Source organism: Eschrichtius robustus, chromosome 3 (genome assembly GCF_028021215.1).
Source record: "Eschrichtius robustus isolate mEscRob2 chromosome 3, mEscRob2.pri, whole genome shotgun sequence".
Taxonomy (NCBI): domain Eukaryota; kingdom Metazoa; phylum Chordata; class Mammalia; order Artiodactyla; family Eschrichtiidae; genus Eschrichtius; species Eschrichtius robustus.
In genome coordinates this window covers 29,564,783-29,589,843 of record NC_090826.1, presented here as the reverse complement: position 1 = coordinate 29,589,843, position 25,061 = coordinate 29,564,783, and the positions used below count along the sequence as shown (strand labels likewise).

The 25,061-nt window shown below is 52.8% G+C and overlaps 2 protein-coding genes across 3 annotated transcripts; both read left to right on the top strand.

Annotated features, from left to right (window-relative positions):
• Positions 1 to 863: 863 nt before the first annotated feature.
• On the top strand, positions 864 to 11,009 carry CSF3R (colony stimulating factor 3 receptor). Its single transcript, XM_068537875.1, has 15 exons — positions 864 to 927; positions 3,165 to 3,461; positions 4,390 to 4,513; positions 4,669 to 4,856; positions 5,679 to 5,848; positions 5,964 to 6,117; positions 6,210 to 6,289; positions 6,684 to 6,897; positions 7,779 to 7,967; positions 8,368 to 8,469; positions 9,082 to 9,228; positions 9,339 to 9,479; positions 9,724 to 9,817; positions 10,064 to 10,145; positions 10,530 to 11,009. The coding sequence occupies exons 1-15, from the start codon at positions 864 to 866 to the stop codon at positions 11,007 to 11,009; spliced, it is 2,526 nt and encodes an 841-aa protein (XP_068393976.1).
• A 2,127-nt stretch (positions 11,010 to 13,136) lies between these two features.
• Positions 13,137 to 19,995, top strand: MRPS15 (mitochondrial ribosomal protein S15). Of its 2 annotated transcripts, none has more exons than XM_068539541.1 (8): positions 13,137 to 13,364; positions 13,667 to 13,711; positions 14,607 to 14,682; positions 15,511 to 15,559; positions 16,041 to 16,125; positions 18,079 to 18,137; positions 19,402 to 19,593; positions 19,846 to 19,995. In XM_068539541.1, exons 1-8 carry the CDS (start codon positions 13,229 to 13,231, stop codon positions 19,981 to 19,983), a joined length of 780 nt encoding a protein of 259 aa, XP_068395642.1. In that variant the 5' UTR covers positions 13,137 to 13,228; the 3' UTR covers positions 19,984 to 19,995. The 2 variants fall into 2 exon arrangements, with proteins under 2 accessions (XP_068395642.1, XP_068395641.1); XM_068539540.1 differs by having other exon boundaries at positions 13,565 to 13,711.
• The last annotated feature ends 5,066 nt before the right edge of the window (positions 19,996 to 25,061 follow it).

Below are 25,061 nucleotides of genomic sequence, written 5' to 3'. Positions count from 1 at the left end.
AGCCATCTCTGTGGCAGCCGGCTTCCCGAGGTGTAACCTGTCCTCAGCTACTCTGTGGAGTTGTCCCTTTCTGCCAGGGAGCGTCTCTGACGCTCACCAGCGTCAGAGGAAAGGACTTTGAGCATGGCTCACCCAGGAGGACCTGTCTGGTACTCATGCATGTGCAACATGGACATGCCAGAGAATTAATACCCCAAGGGACAGCCCTTGACCAACGGGGGGCAGGAATTGGTGAATAAATGTTCCCATTCTCTCAGCCAGCCAAGGGATGAATTGTCCCTTGGGTGGACAGTTCTGAGGCATGTTCTACATGGCTCCTTGGAAGGGTCCAGCGGGATTGAGCCCCAGTTGTCCATAAATGTGACCGGCTTGATGACGAACCCTTGTGTTGGCTTTCCCTCCTTGCCCATTTCATTCTCCCCACTCCCTCACTCTGTTCCTGGAATCTTCCCAAAATAAACTCCCTGCATGCAAGTCTTCATCTCAGGCTCTGCTTTGTGGGGGGCAACCCAGCTAAGACAGAACGGAAGTGGAGAAGAATACTGTTCCCTGTGGCTCCTTTCCCTGCTCTCTCCTGGAAGGCAGATAGAATCATAACAGCGGCTGTCACTTACAGAGTCGTCTCCTATGTGCCAGGCACTGCGTGAAGCCCTTGACTTGTATCATTTTGGGTCTTCCTCCCAAAACCCTATGCAGTATAGGCTGTTGTTACCTCCATTTTGCAATGAAACTAGTCTCAGAGAGATCAAGTAACCTGGCCGAAGCCACACTGTGGCAGAGCAAGGACTAAGCTCAGCTCTGACTGCAAAGCCCATGACCTTAACCATCGTCCTCTGCCTCCAGGTGAGCACCAAGCCGGCACTATGGCGGGGCTGGGAGCCTGGAACCTAGCGGGAGCTGCTCTGATCATCCTGCTGTTCCCCAGAAGTGAGTGTGGCCAGGAGCGAGGGCGCCGAGGGGAGAGGGGAGCACAGGGAGAGATGCTGGGGGTGGAGGAGGGAGGCCTTTCCCGGCACTGCCACAGTGCTCCTGGGATTCCCAGAGAATCCCGAAAGAATCAACTGGGCCACAGATGTGGGGTAGCCAGGTTCCCATGCATAGACCTCTGTAGGCAAACCACCACCTCTGAGGAAAAGTGAGAGGACCTGGGCTGGCCAGCCTGGAGAAGGTGGGGAAGACCCAGGTCTTGTCTGCAAATCTCTGCCGTGTTGTCAGAAGGAACCCCTGAGTCCTGTGCAGCCTTCATGGGCAGCAAAGGGATCAGGGTGGAAGCCGTAAGGAGGCAGCTTTAATCCTGAAATATAGAATCCCAGGGAATTCCCTGGCGGTCCAGTGGTTAGGACTCTACGCTTCCATTGCCGGGGGCACGGGTTTGATCCCTCGTCATGAAACTAAGATCCCGCATGCCACATGGCACGGCCAAAAAATAAATAAATAAAATAAAATAAAAAGAATCCCAGGCAGAGCTCTCCAGACTATGGAAACTCTATCTTGATAGGTGGAGAGCCTCCCATCTCTGGGGGTATGCAAGCCAAGGCACAGCAGGGGTCGGCAAACTTTGATGTAATGTTCAGCTTTGCAGGCCACATACAGTCTCTGTTGCATGTTCTTGTTTGTTTTTTGTTTGGTTTGGTTTTTAACCCTTCAGACATACAAAAAATGTTCTTAGCTGGCAGGCCATACAAAAACAGGCCATCCCAGCCGTGCTGTGGAGGACTCAGTATCAGGTGGAGTTTTGAAGTAAACAGTTGGCAAGTTTCCTTCTAGTCTGAAATTCTGAGTCTGTGGAGTAGTAGAAACCTCCAAGAACTTGCTCTGTGACCCTAAACAAATTGCTCCTCCTCTTAAGGGCTCAGCATCCCCATCAGCAAAATGGGCTGAAGAACACCTGGGAGAGGAGAGAAGACATCGTGGGCAAACTGCAGTGCTTACTCGTTTATTCCATACGTATCCACCAAGGGCCTGCTCTGTGCTAGGTGCTGGGAATGCAGCAATGAGTGAAACAGCCAAGGTCTCTGGCCTCACAAAACCCATGGTCTAGTTTGGGGGACAAACAAGCAGATAATCACACGACTACATAATTATGAAGGATAATAAGAGCTTTGGGAATGTTCAAGGGGCTTGGCCTGGTCTGGTTGGTCAGAACCTGGTCTGGTTCCCCGCAAGACACCTAAATGTTAACCAGGTGAAGGAGGGGTGGGAGAGAAGAAAAGGAGCCCCTCCAAAAGGATCAGCAGGTACAAAGATCTGGAGATTGGAGGGAGCATGGTGTTTTCAAGAAATAGCAAGAAGGCCAGAGTGATGGGAGCTGGAAAAGGATGGTCTGAGCTGGAACCAGGAGGGTTAGGCAGGGGCCAGGCCACAAGGGCTGTGAGAAGGATCTGAGTCTTTATCCTAATCATGGCAGCAAATATTTACATGCCAGGCACTGTTCTAAGTGCCTTACACGTGTTCTCACATCTAATCCTTCCAACAAAACTAAGGTAGGGACTTTTTATCCCCATTTTACAGATGAGAAAACTGAGGCACAGAAAGTCTCAGTGACACGTCAAGGTCACATAATTAATAAGCAATAGAACCAGGCTCTAAACCTAGGCAGTCTAGTTCCAACATCCATGCTCTTATCCATCATACCATACTGCCTTTCAGAGGAATAACGTGCCATTGAAGTGCTATGATCAAGATGGGGTAACAATCAGATTTGAAATCTGAAAAGATTGCAGTGGCTGTGGGGTTCCTATCAGTCTAACCATTGTTTCACCACTGCTGGGGAGGAGACTAGTCTCCCATCTGGTGGTGTGCTGGGGTTGGCTTGCAAGCGCTGATTGTGTACATCTCTTCCCAGGTTCACATTCAGTGATGTCACACTGGTAGCTTGAAATCAGCCACGGTGGGAATATTTACACCAGGGAACGCAGCCCAGGCTACAAACCAGGATCTGTTTCTCTCTGTATAGCCAGCTGATAAACATTTACCCACACACCGCTATCTTGATCTCACCCCCAGAGCCTCTCACAGTCCCCATACACACCCTCCCCATTCCAGCGACACGTCTTGGGAGGTAAAGCATGAAGGTAAAGGCACAGAGTCTAGGGGTACTGAATCTAGGAGCCCAGCTCTGCCAGGCAGAGGAGTCACTTATGGCCCCTTCTCTTCCACCCCAGGCCTGGAGCAGTGCGGGCACATCAGCCTCTCAGCCCCCATCGTTCGCCTGGGGGATCCCATCACAGCCTCCTGCATCATCAGCCAGAACTGCAGCCACCTGGGCTCGGAATCGCACATTGTATGGAAGTTGGAAGCAGAGCTTCAGCCCGGGGAGAGGCAGCAGTACCTGCCGAATGGGACCCTGCAGTCCACCATCACCTTGCCCCACCTCAACCGCTCTCGGGCCCTTCTCTCCTGCTGCCTGCACTGGGGCAACAGCCTGCAGATCCTGGACCAGGCTGAGCTACAGGCAGGCTGTGAGTCCCTGCAGCCATCCACCCACTCTGTCTCCAATGCCCTCCTGCCAATACTAATAAGAACTATTCTTTCTTGAGCTCTTGCTCAATAAGCACTTTAAAGGCACAATATCATGTCATCTTCCCTACCAGTGGGTAGTGTTATTTAGCCCCATTTTGCAGATGAGGAAACTGAGGCTCGGGGAGGGTAAGTGACATGCTAAAGGTCACAAACTAATAAGGATGGAGCCAAGATTTATAACAGGCAGTGTGGCTCGAAAGCCAGTATAGTAACCACTACTCCATATGGCTGCCGAGTAAGACCAAGCCCCCAGCCATAGGAGGGTGTCTCCAGGGAGAACATTCTCTATGAGCTGGGCTTGCTCCCAGCTTCTCCCCTACCCCAGTCTCAGCCTTCTATTCAAACTGAGAAGGATGGATTTGTGCCAAGCCAATGTATAACTAAAAACAAAGAAAGACCAAGGTTCTCATTTAAGAATCAACAACAGTGAAAGCTAACACTACAGAGCGCTCACTATATGCCAGGCACTGCTCTGAGCACTGTATACATAGTAAGTCACTCAGCCCTCACAAGAACCCTAGGGGGTAGGTATATTACCATTACCCCCATTTTTCAGATGAGGAAACTGAGGCACAGAGCCGTTAGGTGACTTCAAGATCACACAGCTAATGAATGGCAGAACCAGGATGAAAACCAGATGCTACACTGTTACTGTCAAAGGGGGCAGAGTTGAGAGGGTTGGAGACTCTGTGGTACTTATCCCTGTACGTGCCTGTAACTTAGCTTCCCCCAGGGCTGCCTCTCTGGGGTCACCCTGCATGGAGACAAGGGACTGACCCAGGGCAAGGAAACGAGGCCAAGTGGTCCCAGTAGGAGCTTTCTGAGTGGTCTTACCTGAAGCCCTCACTCTCCCCACCCCATACACAGATCCTCCCGCCACACCCCACAACCTGTCCTGCCTCATGAACCTCACAACCAACAGCCTCACCTGCCAGTGGGAGCCAGGCCCCAACACCCATCTGTCCACGAACTTCACCCTGAAGAGCTTCAAGTGAGTAGAGGTCTCTACACCAGCCCCCGTTCCTTTGGGTCCTGGGACAGAGCATGGGTAGGACTGTAGGGGTGGGGAGCCAGAGGCAAAGATGGGAGCAGAAGGGAGCCTCGCTTTCTTCCACCGCTTGACACCCAAGCCTGGCTTGTTGGCAGGAGCCGGGGCAACTGCCAGAGCCAGGAGGACCCCATCCCCGACTGCGTGCCTGAGGACGGGCAGAGCCACTGCTCCATCCCCCGCAAACACCTACAGCTGTACCAGAATACGGGCATCTGGGTGCAGGCCAAGAACGCGCTGGGAACCAGCGTGTCCCCGAAGCTGTGCCTTGTCCCCATGGACGTCGGTGGGTGACACTGAGTGTGGGGGAGGGGAGCGACCCCACCATGGGCAGACACAGAGAGGCACGGAGAGGGAAACACAGACCCAGCGGCAGACAATGAGACGCTAGAAGACCTAGAGGTGGAGGAAGAGGAGAGAGAAAAACAAAGTGGATGCAGTCGTAGACAGAGCTATGGAGACCCAGACAAGGACGTGGAAGAAACACAGAGGCAAAGAGATACACTCATTAATTCTTTCAGCAAATTTCTTGACGTGCCCACTCTGCGCTAGGCACTGTTCTAGGTGCTGGGGATACGGCAGTAAACAAAACGGCAAAAATCTTGCCCCTGAAATGTTACATTCCAGGGGGCAAAATAAACAAAATAGAATGTCGGGTAATGGCAAGCATGATGAGGAAATTGAACAGGGGGACGCGATGGGGAGATGGGGCTGCGATGGGGAGAGAGGGCTATTGCTATTTCAGGAAGGTGGTCAGGGAAGGCCTCACTGAGAAGGTGACATTTGAGAAGATCCTTGGAGGAAATGAGGGAGCAAGTCACTGGATATCCGGAAGGTAAGTGCTTCAGGCAGAGAGAACAACCAGTGCAAAGGCCCTGGGGCAAGAGTATGAAACAGAGAGAGAAACAGACACATATACAGAGACAGACCTGCAGAAACAGGATGACACAGAGATGAAGAGACACAGAGAGAGACAGAAAGACACACAGATCCCATAAATGGAGACCCAGAAAAGAAATGGAACCACAGACAGGGAGACAAGTGGAAGCTGGGATAGAGCCCAACAGGACTGATCAGAGAAAGGGTCTGACGACCCTTCTCTTGGCAGTGAAACTGGAGCCCCCCACACTGTGGGCCCTGGGGCCCAGCCCTGAGGTGGCCCCGCCCCAGCCAGGCTGCCTGAGGTTGCGCTGGGAGACCTGGAAGCCAAGTCTACACATAGATCAGAAGTGTGAGCTGCGCCACCAGCCTCGGCTTGGAGAAGCCAGCTGGGACCTGGTGAGGTGGAGGGCAACCTCAGGAGTCTGGGGTGGGGCTGGCTGAGGGCAGGGTAAGTTGAGCTGGCACCGAAGGGCACAGAGATCCAGGCTCAGAGCCACGTCCCCCCCACCAGGTGGGCGCCCTGCCCTCCAGGACCCTCCAGTATGAGCTATGCGGGCTCCTCCCATCCACAGCCTACGCCCTGCAGATGCGCTGCACCCGCTGGCGCCTGCCTGGCCACTGGAGCAACTGGAGCCCCAGCCTGGAGCTGACCACCACACAACGGGGTAAGTGGGTGGTAACAGGCTGGGAGCAGCCATCAGGACCCAGTCTGGCCTCCAGGGCCCTCCCTGACCCTCTCTTTCTGCTCTATCCACAGCCCCCATTGTCAGACTGGACACATGGTGGCGGCAGAGGCAGCTGGACCCCAGGACGGTGGACGTGCAGCTGTTCTGGCAGGTAACCCCCCCTGAAGGCCATCCCTCCACCTCTTTCAACCCAAACAGACCCCTGCAAGCTGGGGCTCAGGACTCCAACAGGTCTGGGAGGCTTGGATGCATTTGTAGGTGATTTGCATGCACTTTGCATGTGCCTAGGAAGCTGGGTAGTGCCCTTCTGGAGAGACTACAGTGGAGGACTCATCTAGTTTGGTGCCTGCTGCATACACCGACTTGCTTTTTCCTTCCCTCCCTCCTAGGACCTGGCGCAGAGGGAAGAAGGGAGAGAGGGAGGAGGGCTGGCTCCCAGCCTGGGGGGCTCAGTTCTTGGGACATGGCCACCCCATCTAGAAGCTCTCCTCCACTCCAGATGAGCTGGGCATCCCCTTCTCTTTTCCCCCCTATGCCCACTGCAGCCAGTTCCCCTGGAGGAAGACAGCGGGCAGATCCAAGGGTACCTGGTCTCCTGGAGACCCTCAGACCAGGCTGGGGCAGACCCAATGCTCTGCAACACCACGGAGCTAAACTGTACCTTCCAACTGCCTTCAGAAGCTCGGGAGGTGATCCTTGAGGCCTATAACACAGCTGGGACCTCTCATCCCACCCCAGTGGTCTTCTTGGAGAGCGGAGGTAAAGGGGGCCAGCAGCTAGTAGAGCATGATGGTTAAGCATGTAAATTCGGAGGCTAGACTGCCTGGGTTCAAATCTAGCCCTGTCACTTGCTAGCAATGTGATCTGGGCAAGTTACTTACCCTCCCTGGCCTCAGTTTACTCATCTAGCAAATGGGGATGATACAGTGTCTAACTCAAAGCATCACTGTGAAGATTACGAGTTAAGACATGTGCCTGGCACAAAGTAACTGTTCCATATATGTTAGCTATTATTATTATCATTAGCCAGAACCAGGTTAAGCCGGTGGTGGTGCCTACACACACACAGTCTATTCTGCCAAGGAAATGGGAAAGAAAGCCCTAAGTTTTTCCAGCTAGAACACAGTCCCTGAGTTAACTGCTCATTCTCAGGGGATCAGCCACTACCAACCCCAGGTGCCCCTGAACATGGGTCCTCATGAAGTGAGACTCACAATAACAATAGCTAATATTCCCATTTCCCAGCCATGTGACCCTAGGCAAGTTACTTACCCTCCCTGTCTCAGTTTTCTCATTGCTAAGATGGGGACCGTAGTTGTGCCCCACAATGGGACTGTTAGCAGACTCCGTGAATTAATGCATACCGAGAACCACACAGCGTTAGCTTTCATCATCACCAAGCACAACTCCATGCCAGGCCTGTTTCATGTACCACCTCATTTAATCTGCACCATGACCCTACGAGGTAGAAACTTTTATCATCGTTTCCACCTTACAGATGAGGAAACTGAGGCTCAGATGTTGACTTACCCAAGGTCACCCAGCTTGTAAGTAGCAAAGGCCAGATTGAACCCAGGCATCTGGCTCCAGGGCCTGCATTCTTTTCATCTTCATGTCATCGTCTCCTACTCTGTCTCCAGGCCCACCCCTGGGCAGACTCCACACCATGGCTCGAGACCCTCACAGCCTCTGGGTGGGCTGGGAGCCCCCCAGCCCTCAGCCTCGGGGCTATGTCATTGAGTGGGGCCTCGGTCCCCCCAGCCCCAGCGGCAGCCCTAAGACCTGGAGGATGGAGCATAATGGAAGCATTGCAGGGACCCTGCTGCAGGGTGAGGCAGGCCTGGGGGGCTGGGCAGGTGGGCAGGGCCCGGGAGACGGGGGGACATTTTACCTGCCTGACAGTAGGAAAGGGGCGAGCTGAACCACCCTAAAGAAGCAGATTCCCCAGTCTTTCCTGCTCTTTCACTGTTCTCATCTCACATCCTCAGAATCAGAAAGTCCCTCCTGCAGTCTAACTGGATCCTCTGTTTCCAGCCCTGGCTCTGCCACCTTCCTAGCTCTCTCTTCCACTCTTTGCCCCTTACCCGCACCAAATGGTCTGAAGAAGAGACTGCAGAGGCCAGCCCTGCAGAATGAGGTCCAGGTTATCCCTGAAGTCTGAGGATAGCCCCCGACCATCATCAGAGGCTAGCCCCTAACCAGGGTGCCCACCCTATTTTCTCTCTACAGAGAACATCAGGCCCTTTCAGCTCTACAAGATCACTGTGACCCCCCTGTACCAGGACACCAAAGGACCCTCCCAGCACATCTATGCCTACTCCCAAGAGATGGGTTTGTCAGCCACCAAGCCTTTTCTCAGAATCCCCTCCTCTCTCTCAAGGCCTGTCTAGGCCCCCAAAATCAGGAATACGAGGGAACATTTTCTCCCTCCCCTACCTCTGGCCCAGAAGAGGGTCTCTCCCAATCCTAAGGTTACCTCTGGCTTACACTGGACCCCTGTAGCTGGAAAGAAGTCAGGTGGTGGGGTAATAGAAATTGGGCAGTGAGCACGGCAGAATTCAGGGAGCAAGTTTGGCAAAAACTGATCAGGTGTCACGTGTGATAAAAATTAAACTGAGGACCTGGCATAAACTTAGAGAGTCAGTGGCAGAAATCAAATAATGAACCAGACAAAATCAGGCCTGGCAGAAATCAGGTAGCGAGGCTTTGGAGTCAAAGAAGAGCAGGTTCAAATCCCAGCTCCACCACTTATTAGCAGTCGGTGGGATGCAGGGAAAGTTCCTGGGAAAATGAGGCTTGGACGTGAGTCCCCCTGGACTCTCTTCTATCACCCACCCCCACAAAGTGTCCCAGTTCTGGGGTCTGGGGATCCACAACAAGTCCAACTGGGCTCTCCCCGCCGCCCCGCTCCCTGTCAGCCCCTGTACCTCTCTCTTCCGGCAGCCCCCTCCCATGGCCCAGAACTGCATCTAAGGCACATTGGCAAGACTTGGGCCCAGTTGGAGTGGGTACCCGAGGCCCCTGAGCTGGGGAAGAGCCCCCTTACCCACTACACTATCTTCTGGACCAATGCTCAGGACCAGTCCTTCTGTGAGTCTATCCTCAGTGCCCCACAGCCCCAGAAGGCCAGGGAGGGCGGGTTCAGAAGCCCTGGGGAGGCTCAGCAGCCATCCCAGACTCACCATTCTCCTCTCCTCCAGACACTGTCCTGAACGCCTCCTCCCATAGCTTTGTCCTCCGTGGCCTGGAGCCTTCCACCTTGTACCATGTCCACCTCATGGCTGCCAGCCAGGCGTGGGCCACCAACAGTACAAGCCTCACCCTGATGACCTTGGCCCTAGGTAAGGGGAGAAGGGGGCTGGCAGGACAAGGCTGTTGGGAGGGTGCCTCACCCAAAGGATCTCCATTTTGAAAGTAGATAAGCCTTGCATGGATCCCCTGATTTGAGGGAGGAGACCCAGCCCTGCCCTTGGATCCCAGTCTGAGGCAGGAGACCCAGCCCAGCCCTTGGATCCCAGTCTGAAGAAGGAGACCCAGCCTTACCTACGTGCACTCTTGCCTCTTCTGGCTTTCCCCTCACTCTAGAGGAGTCTGAGCTGCACATCCTCCTGGGCCTCTTCGGCCTCCTGGTCTTGCTCATCTGCCTCTGTGGGGCTGCCCAGCTCTGCTGCAGACCCAGGTGAGTCCTTTTGAGAGACCTGACACCCAACGAACCCTGCGTACAGGGACGTGCAGGCCTGAGTGAGCCAGTCTAGGCTCCTCTCAGCCTTGCCAGGCCTCAGGACCCAGGTCTGGGAGTCAGGCCCTCCACCTTCTCCTCTCTACATGAAGGGGTCGTCCCTTCAGCTGCTGGGAGTAGGTGGGAGAAAGGATGGAAAGATGGGAGGGCATGCCTGACCTAGCCTTCACCCGCCCCCTTCTCCAGCAGGAAGAATCCCCTCTGGCCAAGTGTTCCAGACCCAGCCCACAGCAGCCTGGGTTCCTGGGTGCCTACCATCACAACGGAGGTGAGAACACCGGAGGGAAAGGGAAATGGGGCTGGGGGTTAGGCTCCCACCCCAGGCTCAAAGTGAAGGGGTACCCCTCTGAGGATGAGTACTCGGGCCTTCCCATCACTTCACCTCTTTGGAGCAAAGCAGACCTGAGTGCGAATCCCTGCTCTACCCATTCAAAGCCTCAGTCACCTCACTGTGAAATGGGACTAATCCCACGCAGAAGCGCTGGGGAGATTCACCAGACTAAGTCTGAACAGCACATAACACGTGTCAGGAACATATGAGATGCTTTGCATCCTTTGAGTAACCCTTTGAGTTTCAGCAAAGAGCAGCAGGAAGTGGCTGGGGCAGATATCTGAAATGAACCAGGCTCTCACCCCACATCTTTATGTCCAGGATACCTTCCAGCTGCCCAGCCTTCGGGACTCCAGCATGCCGCCCATCACCAAGATCACGGTGCTGGAGGAGGAAGAGAAGAAGCCAGGACCCTGGGAGTCCAATGACAGCTCAGGGACCTGTGGCCTCCCCAGCCTGGTCCAGGCCTATGTGCTCCAGGGGGACCCAAGAGTACCTTGTACCCAGCCCCAGCCCCAGTCTGGCACCAGTGACCAGGTCCTTTACGTGCAGGTGCTGGGCAGCCCCACAGGCCCAGGGCCTGGGCACTACCTCCGCTGCGACTCCACTCAGCCTCTCTTGGGGGGCCTCACCCCCAGCCCCAAGTCCTATGAGAACCTCTGGTTCCAGGCCAGCCCCCTGGGGACCCCAGAGCCCCTAGTCCCAAACCCAGAGGATGACTGTATCTTTGAGCCACTGCTTGACTTCCCTCTCCTGCAGGGGCTCCGGGTCAGTGGGGTGGAAGGTCTTGGGGGCTTCTAGGGCTTCCTAGAACTCCCCACCTGGGCCTGCTTCTTGATAAGCCTGGGCTATCCAGAGAAGAGGAGGTCAGTAAGCCCTTCACTAAAAAACCCCCAGCCCCAGGAAAGGCAGAAAGGCTCCCAGTCTCCCCCTATCTCTGGCCCCTAGCATCCCTCCCCCATCCCCCCAATTTCCATGGGCTGGGCCTCCCACTTCAAAGGCCAGAGAATGCTTTTTCAAGCCCCGCCCACTAGGCTTTTGTACTTGTTTCCCATAATTTCAGTCTCTTAAACTGGTTTATGGTCTGATTTGGTTTGGCCTGGTTTTGAGAAACTCTTGAGTGTGCCTGAATCTCTGTTCTTTTTCTTTTCAGAGCCCTAGAAATCGGGGGGAGGGGGGTTACTCCTTAGAATCATTCATTTATTTATTCTTTCCTTAACTCCTTCATTCAGCCAGCCCTCACCTAGCATCTAGGCCCTGTGCTGGCAGCGGGGGTTCCAAAATGACTAGGCTCAGTCCATCCTCAATGAGTTCCCATTCTAGGAACTTCCCTGGCGGTCCAGTGGTTGGGACACCGCGCTTCCACTGCAGAGGGCACAGGTTCGATCCCTGGTGGGGGAAGTAAGATCCCGCATGCTGCACAGCGAGGCCAGAAAAAAAAAAAAAGAGTTCCCATTCTAGTGATGGAGACTTGAGAAATGACCATTAGGGTACGGTGGCCAGGGTTACCGAGGGAGTCACAGAGAACTGTGGGACATGGGGAACAGACCTCAGAAAAGAGTTATCCCTGTTGCAGAAATGTAATTAAAAACAAAATCTCCTGCCAACATAGAAAACCTCTCCACAAGGGTAGAAGAGGAAGAAAACTTTTTTTTTAATTGGATGAGAATTAAACCAGAATGTCACAGGCAATCAGCTCCAGAGTTTGCAAAGATGAAGAGAAATTGTATCTGTTTACACAGCCAAGCGGATACAACTCATTGCATACATTTTCTCAAGATAATCACTAGTCCTCAAGCAAGGGGATGTGACAGCACTATTTGTCACACAGGGGTCATCCTAAATTCAGCTGGGAAATGGGGTAGCCACCTGGGTTTGCTAATTGCCATTAACCAAAGGAAAAATAAATTTCTCATATCTTTATGAGAGGAGGGAGGTTTGCAACTTGGAGCTGGGCACCAGCTGAAGTTAGGCTCCCACCCTCCAGCAGAAACTGGGAGACAGGGGCTCTATCTTTCTCAATGATATTTCAAAGAGATGGCTCCCAGGTCCTTGAGAAACACATTCCTGGGTTGTAAAACTGGCAAGAGGCTTATTTAGCTTTTAAAAAGATTTACATACATCTCAAAAGGGCAGAGAAAGAACTCACAGTTACACGTATTCTAAAGTAAATGCTCTAAGAAAAGCAAGGGGGAGAAGAGTCTTTCCCTTTTTTGCACCGGGGAAAATTAAGATTTATTTTTCCTACTTTTAATTGGCATTTGTCCTTACACCCCCTCATTTCACAAGTATCAAAGCTGGTATTTCTTGAATACTTACTATATTCCGGGTGCTTTGCACACAACTGCCTCAGTTAATCCTCTAACAACCTAAAAGGTAGATACTGTTATTACCACTCCCATTTCATGGTTGAGTAAGCACACTGTGGCCCAGAAAGGTTGAGTGACTTGCACACAGAATCACACAGCCAGTAAACGGCTGAGCTAGGATTCCAGCCCAGGGCTGTCCAAAATCACCGACCTTAATCACCACGCTACAACACTGCCAGAGAAGAGGCTGAAACCTAGTTGTTCTTACAGGGGTCCATCCTGCACTCTGGAGGGAGAGGGGGTGGAAATACTAGGTTGGGGGAAGAAGACACGACAGGCCCCAGGGAAGCCCCCAAGATAATCGGGGCCCAAGGTCAGGAACATGGAGTAGGATTAAGGGCGGGAGGCATGCTCAAGAAAACGTGGCATCTTAGAGTTTATACAGCACCGCACGCCACTAACGATGTCAGGCAACGACCAAGCTCCCTCAGTCTCGCGCTACTGCTAACCAGACCTCTCCCCTCGACCCAACTTCGCGTCATCACTGAGTCCCGCCTGCCAATCCATCATCTCGGTCCTCATCTGCTCCGGTCTCGCAACTGCACTCGATTGGTCGAGCCTGAGCCAACATGGCGGCGCCCGTATAACCAAGGCCGTACCGCGAAGGCGACGGCGGCCGTGGGGCGGGTCCCTTGGGGGTCAGAAGCCAGCATGCTGAGGGCGGCGTGGAGGGCGCTGAGTTCGATTCGGACCCAGGCAGTGACCCAGGCCCCAGTCCTCGGGCTGCCGGGCGGAGGGTGCGCCAAGCTTCTCTCCGTCCAGCGGGACCTTCCCTCACGTCCTGGAGGTGAGGAGCTGAGAAGCCGCACAGCGGAAGTAGGGAAGTGGGGTTCGGCGGAGATAGAGGATACGCGGGAAGAGGTTAGGGGGGAGGGGGGCGGCGTGTAGCGGCAGGAGAAAGAGTGGTGAGTGGGGAAGAAGTAAGGCGCGGTGGGAGAGGCATGGGGTATTCGGGGTGCGGAAGAAATGGGACTGTGGTTCTCGCAGAGGGGCCGAGACCTTGGAAGAAGGGCAACGCGAGGGCCGTAGACGAGAATCGAGGCTGGACTGTTGAAGGAGAATGTCCTCAGCCCCCTCTTTTTTGTGTAGGTCTCATCCTTCGGGCCGCCCGCGGATATGCCACCCAGAAACCAGGTAGGGGCTCTTGGGTGGGATTTGGGGCGGAAGAGAGATTAGATTGCCTGGAAGGCTTGGGGTGGCCAAGGGGACAGAGGTGTCTACGTGGAGCCACTGGGGGGGAGGGGGGTGCGGGGGACAGGGGTGGGCCGGAGGTCCTGCGAAGAAGCCCACGTCCACCTTATGACAAAGCCGTGGGCCTGGAGGCTGCATGAAGGGCAAGAGGAGGGGAGGTGGAGGGTGGGATATAGCGCTTCGTGTCCGCCCTTCCGAGGGGGAGGGTCTGGTTTCCTATTCCCAGGCAGTCTGCATAGCTGTTCAGATCTCTTACTAAATATTAGTATTATTTAGTTAGTACTATTTGCATAGTGGCAGAGCAGGGGCTGACTGGAGAAGACAAATTGATCTCTCCCATGGCTCTCCCTCACCTGCAAGCACACACCAAGGCTGAGGGTTTCCTGTGATCTCTATTTGGTGTCTACAATTCAGGCATCTTAAAGTTCAGGGTCCCTCCTCAAGCCCCTTATTTCATTCATGCAGTCAGCCAGCGAGCATTAGTTGGGTGTCTGTTCTGTGCTGGGCCACAGACCAGACGTGGGGGATTCACAGGGAGTCAACCTCAGTCCGTCCACAGGAGCACCCATCCTAGCGGGACGTCTGATAACTGTAGAGCCAGACAGGTGTGTGAGAAGTGCAGGCACAGTACAGGGTCTTGGGAAAGGCCACCTACTCCCAGCATGAAATATCAAGGCAGATGCCCACAGGATTTGCAGAGGAGAAACTGAGCCCGGGGTTACCCAGTGCCTTGCTTGAGAGCCTGGATGTCTCTGACAAAGTTGGTGAGAAGAGCCAAGTCCGGGAGGATGGGCAGTGAGAGTTGACTCTGGGTGTTTTCCATCCCTCCACTTGACAGTCCAGCCCAGCCATGAAGATGACCCGCTGCCTTCTATGCTGCTCAAGGACTACCAGGACATCCCTGGAATTGAGAAGTAAGCAGGAAGAAATCTCCTTGATGAGGCAGGGGGCCCTGGGAGGATTGGCAAGGAGGGGCCTTCGAGGTAGATGCCTGATATATCTGCAGCTTGAATATGGAACAGGGCAGAGAACTCTAGAAGCCCAGGCATGGTGAGGATGAGTGGGCAGCAGGGGCAGATGGAGCACACCTGCTTGCCGTTTTTGTGCTCTGGGTGAAGACCCTCTACCATGAGATACCAAGGAGGCACCATGCCTCACGGGTGTTTGTAGAAATCTTTCATCTCTTGATCCTGTGAGGGAAGAAATAGTGTCCCCATTTTGTAGATTATCAGACTGCCCAGTGTCATACAGCTCCTAAGGAGCAGAGCTGGAGTTTGAATCCAGGGCTGAAAGATACCAAAACCAGGATCCTCTGCTCAGCCCCTGTCCTGTGCAGTGGGAGCTGGGCAGCCCCTCCAGTCCCTCCCACTGTGCAGTGTGACATGAGAAAGAAACAATGATTGTAGAACTGAAGTGTCTCAAGACAGATAGAACCATATTCCAGCTAAAATGGAAATCCTCTTTTTGCTGTCCCTGTGACAAGCCTGAAACACTTGAGCTGACAGCCCCAATTTTCTGTAGTTATCACATCATTCCATGTTCTCAGCCCAGCAAATCAGATCCGTGCTGACTTTGAATCCCTGGGAAGTGGCACCCCACTTCCAGAGAGACTCATGTTGTAAAAGGAATTTTCACTCATCCTTGCTTTTCAGACTAAAATGAAAACAGCATTGCTCCCCTTCCTTCTTCCCACCCACCACCCCCGCCGACACCTGTCTCTCATTGCTGTGGTTTTTCCACAGGGTTGATGATGTCGTGAAAAAAATCTTATCTTTGGAAATGGCCAACCAGGTGAGTGGCCTTTGCCAAGCCTTGGCCTCTCTCAGTCCTCTCCTCTGAGACTCCCTCCTACCCTGGTAACATCTCCCAGCCCATGCTTCTCAAGTCACAGCACTTATCCCACTCTCATTCTATATCCACTTGTCAATACCCCCAGACTGAGCACCTCCAAGGCCAGGACAGTCTTGTTTCCCATTGTACCCTTAGCACCTGACAAACAGTTGGTACTCGATAAAGATCTAATGCCTGAATGAGTGAGCACGGTTTGGGGACATTCATCCAACATTCTCCTGTCAGTGGCATTGGCCTTGGGCTCACCTAGATGTGAACAGCCGTGTGGTTGGCCAGAGACCATACCCTGAGGAGCAGAGTAAAGTCACGCCCTGAGCCTTGTGGCCTAGTTGCTACGACTGTGGCCCTGGCCCTGGAGGTATGAGGGCTAGTTCTTACAGGGTGGCAGACCTCACAGATTCTCGGTCTCTCTCTTCAACAGAAAGAGAAGCTAAAAATCAAGAAAGAGCAGTTGATGAACAAGGTCGTGGAAAACCCTAAGGACACCGGCTCCCTGGAGGCTCGAAGTTGGTCGGGGGGCCCTTGGGGAGTGGGGGTGCAGGGGAGTCTGCTAGCTGGTACTTGATCCAGGCCCCTCACCTGCAGATACGCGGGTATTAGATGTGGCTTGGTAAAGGGAGAGACGGGAAGGACCAAGGACAGTGAAAACTGGACTCTATCCATGATGCTGTAGTCAGCGCCCAGGTCCTGCCTCGTACCTCTGTATGAGCTCAGGCCAAGCTCCTCAGGAACCAGAGCTTGTCTCTGTCTCCACTCTGCAGTTAAGGTGGTGTGAAAGGGCATGGGGTCAGGGCCAGCGTTGCCACTGCACTCTCTACAGTGCTCCCAGAGCTCAGTGTGTGTACGGTAAGGGCCTGCTGTAGTGACAGCCTCTCCCTTGGGGCCACCTTCTGCTTTTGCCTTTGCAATATAGGTTTGAGTTAAACAGGAGGGTAGCTGACAGAAGGATATTCTGGGGCTTTAGGAGATGGGTGGGAGCTGATAATTCGGAAAACTCATTAATGAAAACACAGAGATAAGGATGGCAGCTGGAAGGGAAGAGGCAAGGAGGAGACCCTTGACAGTTTTGGGATCTTAAATTATTGCATTGGTGAGGACCTCCAGGGCAGTATTGAATCATAAACCATGATAGCAGCCATCCCAGACTAATTCCTGAATTTAACAGGAATGCTCTGAAGTTTTACCATTAAGAATGCTAATTTGGGGGCTTCCCTGGTGGCTCAGTGGTTGAGAATCCGCCTGCCAATGCAGGGGACACGGGTTCGAGCCCTGATCCGGGAAGATCCCACATGCTGCGGAGCAACTAGGACTGTGCACCACAGCTACTGAGCCTGCGCTCTAGAGACCGTGAGCCACAACTACTGAGCCCGCACGCCTAGAGCCCGTGCTCCGCAACAAGAGAAGCCACCACAATGAGAAGCCCGTGCACCGCAGCGAAGAGTAGCCCCCACTCTCTGCAACTAGAGAAAGCCCGCGTGCAGCAACGAAGACCCAATGCAGACAAAAATAAATAAATAAATAAATAATGTTAGAAAAAAAAAAAAAAAAAGAATGCTAATTTGGGGGCTTCCCTGGTGGCGCAGTGGTTGAGAATCTGCCTGCCAATGCAGGGGACACGGGTTCGAGCCCTGGTCTGGGAAGATCCCACATGCCACGGAGCAACTGGGCCCGTGAGCCACAATTACTGAGCCTGCGCGTCTGGAGCCTGTGCTCCGCAACAAGAGAGGCCGCGATGGTGAGAGGCCCGCGCACCGCGATGAAGAGTGGTCCCCACTTGCCGCAACTAGAGAAAGCCCTCGCACAGAAACGAAGACTCAACACAGTCATAAATAAATAAATAAAAGAACGTGAATTTCTTAAAAAAAAAAAAAGAATGCTAATTTGGGATTTGGGGTTTGGGGATGATACCTTTATAAGATTAAGGAACTTCCCTTCGTTATGCTTTGCTTTCTAAAGGAAAGCTAATCCAAAGTCTTTTGAGATCTTGAAGTTCAGAGTGCTCTGGGAGTGATAGAGAGGTGTACAAGAGCTTTGGCGATTGTTATTCCTTGAGGTCTTCTTTTTTTTTAAATTTATTTATTTTATTCTTGGCTGTGTTGGGTCTTCGTTGCTGCGCGTGGGCTTTTCTCTGGTTGTGGTGAGTGGGGGCTACTCTTCGCTGCGGTGCGCGGGCTTCTCATTGTGGTGGCTTCCCTCTTGCAGAGCACGGGTTCTAGGCACGCGGGCTTCAGTAGTTGTGGCAGACAGGCTCAGTAGTTGTGGCGCTTGGGCTTAGTTGGTCCGCGGCATGTGGGATCTTCCCGGACCAGGGCTCGAACCCGTGTCCCCTGCATTGGCAGGCGGATTCTCAACCACTGTGCCACCAGGGAAGCCCTTCCTTGAGGTCTTAAAACATAACCAAAGTCTGGCTCTTCCTTCCTCTGTGCCCGGCTCTCATCCTCTGTGGTTTGTGGTTTCAGTTGTTGCCTTGACTGTCAAGATCCACAGTTATGAAGAACACATGCAGAAACATCGAAAGGTAACCCTTGGGCCTCACTCACAGCTAGCTGGGGGAGAGGAGCTTGAGCACTGATGGCCTCTGGGTCCAGAGAAACAGCTTGAGAAGCCAGGTGGCTAGAGCAGCAGAGCACCCACCCCTCAGCTGCGGTGGGAAACACACTTCCCTCCCACCTCCAGGGGTGAAATGGGAGCCTTACAGGGCAGTGCTGAGTGTCACCAATGGTCAAGAACACAAACTTCAGAGCAAGGGCACAGCGTGTGGCACACAGTGGGCGCTCAATAAATAGTTGTTGAATGCGTGCATGGAGTCAGATTGCCCCAAGTTCAAATCCCAGCTCTGCCACTGCCACTTAACTGGCTGTGTGGCCCTGGGGAAGTTACATGTCCAAGCCTCAATTCTCCTGTCTGTCAAATGGGGATCATACTAGTACCCGCCGACAGGATTGCAAGGACTGTATGAAGTAATGGCAGCCAACATGACGCGTATAAAGTATTCAGGCCTCACGCTAAATGCTTTACATGCATCAGTTCATTTAACCCTTATACTTGGCTTTGTATCCCATTGTACAGAAGAATGAGCTAGGCTGGCGTAATTAAGTTATCCCCCCAGGCACAGGCACCCCACTAGGAAATGATGTGCTAGGACTGGAAACTTGGTGATCTTGCTCCAGGGCCCACACTCCTAACCATTCTGCTGGATCTCAGCACAGTGTCGGACACAGAGCTGCTATAAGTAGGCAATTGCTGGTATTTTTAATAAACACACGGTTGTGAACGCAGACTGGCCCAGCTCCACCCCTAGCACCTCAGTGTTCCCTGAAGCTAGTTGAGCTGTTCCTTGGAGATCAGAGTTGGGGTATGGAGTGCCAGCCCCACTGAGGGAGCAGTGCCTGGCTGAGGGCAGGGGTTTTCCTAAGCCTTCCCTCCTCTCCACCCCAGCTGACAGTTTGCTGAGCTGTGCAGAGGCTGAGTGGGTGGTACAGGGGAAAGAGCGTGAGATGTGGAGTCAGACCACTAGACCTGGATTCAAGACCTGACCTAACACACGGTCCCGACCCAGCAGTTCTAGAACCTTTGATGAATCAGTTAACAGCTTTGAGCCCTTATTTTCCCATCTGTAAAATGGGAATAACAGTAACACTACCTCCCTCAGAGTTGCACTAATATTTGCCTAAGATTGTGGGGAAGTTTCATTGCCAGGGTAAAATGAACATCCTTTGTTACTGTGAAGCGGCACACCACTTACTTACATAATACTCAAAGTAATACCAACTCTCGTACAGGACAAAGCCCACAAGCGCTGTCTGCTGATGAGCATTGACCAGAGGAAAAAGATGCTCAAAAACCTCCGCAAGACCAACTATGCTGTCTTTGAGAAGACATGCAGGGAGCTGGGGATTGAGTACACCTTTCCCCCTCTGTACTCCCGAAAACCCCACCGCCGCTGGGTGACCAAGAAGGCTCTGTGCATTCGGGTACGAGTCGAAACTGCTGCTTTGGTTGGCCCCACTCCAGGACCGTGGTGGGGAGAGCAGAAAGGAGGGGTCGTCTGTTCCTGAGCAATGCGTGGAGCTGGCCCCGAGGCTTTGAGGTGGCTCCCAGGGCACGAAGCCCATAGAGAAAGGCTAGGGCCACCATCTGAGGGAGTCATTTCCCACCCCAGGTGCTCGAAGTCAGAGGTTTTGCATAGCGTTACAAAGTTTTTTCCTGCCCTCTCTCATCCCCAGGTTTTCCAAGAGGCTCAAAAGCTGAAGAAGCAAAAAAGGGCCTTAAAAGCTGCAGCTGCAGCAGCCCGGAAACAAGGCCAGAAGAACCCAGAGAGCCCTTCCAAAACTGGACCAGAGGCAATCAGAGAAAACCAATAAATGTTAAAATTATGTCTTGCTGCCTTAAAGAATAACAGTAGAGAAGGTGGGGCTCTTAGTGGCCTGAGGACGAGGAAGAATTCATTCCATCATGCAACTCTGGGGTCCCGGGAGTATCTGAGGCAGAGTCCCTGCCCTCACACGCCACGGGACGCATTCTCATAACACACCTCACACACACTCACAGAAACAACCCCCTGTCCTCCAGGGGCCGTTCAGTGGAGGCAAGACTGAGGACACAGCAGCACAGGGAAGCGTGGCTGGCTGGCTGCTGCGTGAGGAGGCCAGCGTAGGAACTGCCTTCTAGATGGGGCCGTATAGGATGAGTGGAAGTTCACCGGGCAGAAATGGGGAGCGAGGGCATCCCGGGCAGAAGGAATTGCAGGTGCAGGGGCAAAGAAGTGTACAGGTGCATGCTGCATTCAGAGAGCAGCAGAACTGGACGTACAGCCTGACGGGTAAGCTGAAGCTGGGATGTGAGAGGTTTCATATGCTGGCTGAGGAGACTACACGGTCCTCTACGGAGAGGGGAGACGGTTACAGTTTGAAAACCAAAGGCGTGATGATGGCAACAAGGCTGTTTGATAGTTAAGCAGCACAAGTGTGGAGGTGGATGGGAGGGGGAGAGGAGAGATAGAGCAATTGATTGATTGGGGGGCAGGGGTTTTGGTGTTCAGATTGAGAATCTGGTAAAAGCTACAGGTCCTGTCCCTAAAACTGCACATGTATATAACATTGCTTATAAATTCTGGGGTGTCATGGATAAGCCCTTCCCCACAAAGCCCACCCACTTACACCAAGTTAAGTGCCAAGGCCTTGAAGCCTGAGTATGCTTAGCATGTTTGAAGAACCCAAAGAGGACAGTGTGTCTAAAGCTGAGTGAGCAAAGAGAAGAGTAGGAGGTCCGAGAAGCAAGCAGAAACCAGGTAATATGGAGCTTGTGGGGTGTATTAGTCTGTTCAGGCTGCCATTTTAAAATACCATAAACTGGGACTTCCCTGGTGGCCCAGTGGTTAAGACTCTGCACTCCCCATGCAGGGGGCCTGGGTTCAATCCCTGGTCAGGGAACTAGATCCTGCATGCTGCAACTAGGAGCCCGCATGCCACAACTAAAAGATCCAGTGTGCCACAACTAAGATACGGTGCAGTCAAATAAATAAATAAATAAAATACCATAAACCGAGTGGCTTAAACAACAAATTTATTTTCTCACAGTTCTGGAGGCTAGGAATTCCAAGATCAAGGTGCTGGTCTATTTGGTTTCTGATGAGGAATCTTCCTGGCTTGCAGATGGCTGCCTCCTGACTATGTCCTCACATGTGGAAGGAGGGAGGGATGGGGAGAGAGAGTGAACCTCTTCCTCTTATAAGGGCATTAATCCCATGATGAGGGCTCTACCCTCGCGACCTAATTCTCATAATCTCCTAAAGACCCCCAAATACCATCACATGAGGGTTAGGGCTTCAACATTTGAATTCGGGAAGGACAAATATTCAGTCCATATCACTGTGGGGAAGACCTTAGACTTCATTCTGAGTGAGAAGGGAAGCCAGAATTTATAAGCAATGTTTTGTACGTGTGCAGTTTTAGGGACAGGACTTGTAGCTTTTATCAGATTCTCAATCTGAACACCAATACCCCTGCCATTGAGGAAAGCCGGAAAGGAAGGAAGGTGTGTTAAAGTGATGTCCAAAGAGCAGCTGGAGACAGGTTTGGGAGTTATGTTTAAAGTGACCCAAGCCATGGGTGTGAGTGAAATTGCCCAGGGAGGGAATGTGAACAAAGAAGAAAGGACCATGTCCGGATGGGAAGAATGATCTCTGAGGGCATAGCCTGAGTCAGGAGGAGCAGCGGAGGTTAAGGGGAAGGGGAAGTGAGGGTGGAACAGAGGGCCTGGGATCTTGTGGAATCAGAAGTGAGATGAGAGGGTCAGAACTGAAGATGAGCTGCTCAGATACCACCTCCAGGAGCAAGAGGGAAGGCCTTTTATGGGGCAGGACTCGAGTATACACAGCTACTTAAGAGATATTGGGGACTTCCCTGGCGGCGCAGTGGTTAAGAATCCACCTGCCAATGCAGGGGACACGGGTTCGATCCCTGGTCTGGGAAGATCCCACATGCAGCGGAGCGGCTAAGCCCGTGCGCCGCAACTACTGAGCGTGCATGCCACGACTACTGAAGCCCGTGCTCCTAGAGCCTGTGCTCCGCAACAGGAGAGGCCACTGCAATGAGAGGCCCACGCACCACAATGAAGAGTAGCCCCCGCTCGCCGCAACTAGAGAAAAGCCCCTGCGCAGCAACGAAGACCCAATGCAGCCAGAAATAAATAAATAAATGAATGAATGAATGAATGAATGAATGAATGAATTTATTTTTAAAAAAAGAGAGATGTTGTGTGGAGGGCCAGGTTCCGACATGTAAGGGGGCTAGTGGAAAGAAGGCAAGAAAAGGAACACATTCACACATTCGTGGAACAGGCCCTTCGGGAAAGGCATTGTTTTAAGTGCTGCGTTGGGCACGTTAACTCATTTAATCTTTAAAGCCACCTTTACCTATTGGCCCCCCCTCACCATATTTGCATTATTACCCTCATTTTACCATGAGAGAATTAAGGCTCAGAGAGGTTAGGTAATTTGTCCAAATTCACACAGCTGGTTAGAGGCAGGCAAGGATTCAAACCCACATCTGTCTTGACTCCAAAGCCCATGTTCTGTTCATTATTATCACACAGCCTAGGGCAAAAAGTGGTCTGAGAAGCTCTGGTAATTACACTGTAGCAAACTCAAAAGCCTTTAGCAACCAGGCAGATAGCATAATGCATGAAGGCCAGGTGTAAGATAATGATGCTAAGCTGCTTGTTACCTTCCCATCCTAGTTCTATTCCCTTTTGTGCACAGACCAGGCAAGATCAAATCAGCCTTAGGCTGCCGGCTTTCAACTACTGTGTAGTATCCAATGCTGACATGTCAGTTAAGGACCAAAAAGTCTTCATGGTGAAGCAGTTTCAGTAGAGTGGAGGGAGCTGAATCCAGTGGTAGTGAGGTGGGGAATGAGGATGTTATGGAAATTCAGGTTGTGAGTGTAGACTACTCTTTTTTTGGGGGGGGGGGGCTGGGTTGGGTCTTCATTGCTGCGTGCGTGCAGGCTTTCTCTAGTTGCGGAGAGTGGGGGCTACTCTTCGTTGCGGTGCACGGGCTTCTCATTGTGGTGGCTTCTCGTTGCGGAGCACGGGCTCTAGGCACACGGGCTTCAGTAGTTGCGGCACGCGGGCTCTAGAGCGCAGGCTCAGTAGTTCCGGCGCGCGGGCTCTAGAGCGCAGGCTCAGTAGTTGTGGCGCACGGGCTTAGTTGCTCCGTGGCATGTGGGATCTTCCCGGACCAGGGCTCGAACCCGTGTCTCCTGCATTGACAGGCAGATTCTTAACCACTGCGCCACCAGGGAAGTCCCTAGGCTACTCTTTTTAAAATTGGGCTTTGGGCTTCCCTGGTGGTGCAGTGGTTAAGAATCCGCCTGTCAATGCAGGAGACACGGGTTCAAGCCCTGGTCCGGGAAGATCCCACATGCCACGGAGCAACTAAGCCCGTGCGCCACAACTACTGAGCCTGCGCTCTAGAGCCCGCGCGCCGCAACTGCTGAAGCCCGTGCGCCTAGAGCCCGTGCACCGCAACTAGAAAAAAGCCCGCGCGCAGCAACGAAGACCCAATGCAGCCAAAAATAATTAATTTTTTTAAAAAACTCGGCTTTAAAAGGAAGGAACGTAGACTCGAGAAGGTGTGGGAAGGACTTGAGCTTGATATATGTTAAGGGAAGACCTTCCAGTGGTGGATGTGGTTATGAGGAAGAGGAGGTGATGCTCCAAAGAGGGGACAACGCTAAGGAGCTGACTTCAGCTGGACTGGGGGGTTATTAAGGGAGTGCAGAAGAAGTCTCTGGAAAGGCAGTTAGAGCCAGAGTGGACAGCCTTGAATGCCATGCAAAGGCATTTCACCTGTGATCTGCCAAACAGTAGAGAGCCACTGAAGGGATGTCATACTGAAAGTGGTGTCTTCTGAAATTTAGCCTAGCAGCCAGGCCCGTGGAGAAGAGAAGAGAGCAATTAATATGGAGAAACAGTAATGCAGACAGAAAGAAATGAAGAGGTAAATTTGAGAAAGATTTTGGTGGAAAAAGCAGAATTGGTGACATAAGAGGACCAGGGGGAGGGAGTTGGAAACCAAGGCTAAGGTTTCAAGTCTCATTGGCTGGAGGGGAAGATGATGAGTAGGTCATAGAAGTATTGAAATTTATGGAAATGGTTGCTCATCAAAGTAAAAATGTGCAACAGGTGATGAGAAGGTGATCCTGGAGCTCAAGATGGGGGTGAAGTATGTGGTCACTGCCCTCAAAGCAGAGAATTGGATGCCAGGCCTGCTTAACAGCGTGGGGGGGTAGCTTCGGAGAGCCCCCAGCACGCGTCTTCAGAGAGCGGGACAGACGTGAAAAGGCCTGGTTTGCTTCCCGGTGTATGAAACAGGAGGGGCTACACTCCAAGTAGCTTTTAGAGAGGAAATGCAGATAATTCAAGGATTTCTGGTCCTTCCCCCACCTAAAAATCAGTTTCCATTTTATTGAGTGCTTTCGTGGCATTTTTTGATCGCAATGACTCCTCTCTGTAACACTGGGAGGTGGGTGTCCCCTCCGTTTTCCTATGAGGAAGCCCAGGCTCAAAGCACCTGCCCCAAGTCACACAGCGAGGAAACTGCAGAGGTGGGATTCAAACCCAGGTCTGTCTGCCCGGAGTCTGCTCTAAAGGAGTTTTGCTTGGGTTTTCCTCGTTCAGGGGCACGTGGGCACGTGAGCACGCGGCCCGGCGGGGTGAGGGTGACCGCGTGAACGAAACCGGGCCGCCAGCCCTGCCAGGTCCTCACCTATCCGCCGGGGCTCCAGAAACTCAAAACCGACGCTCCGGGCCGAAGTCTCACGCCTCTCCCACCTCCGGCTCGGACCAATCTACCCTGTAGGTCTTCGCCGCCCCGCCCAATACGCGTCCACCCCCGGGCGCCTCCCAACAAGCGGCCTGTTGATTGGCTCTTCTTTGC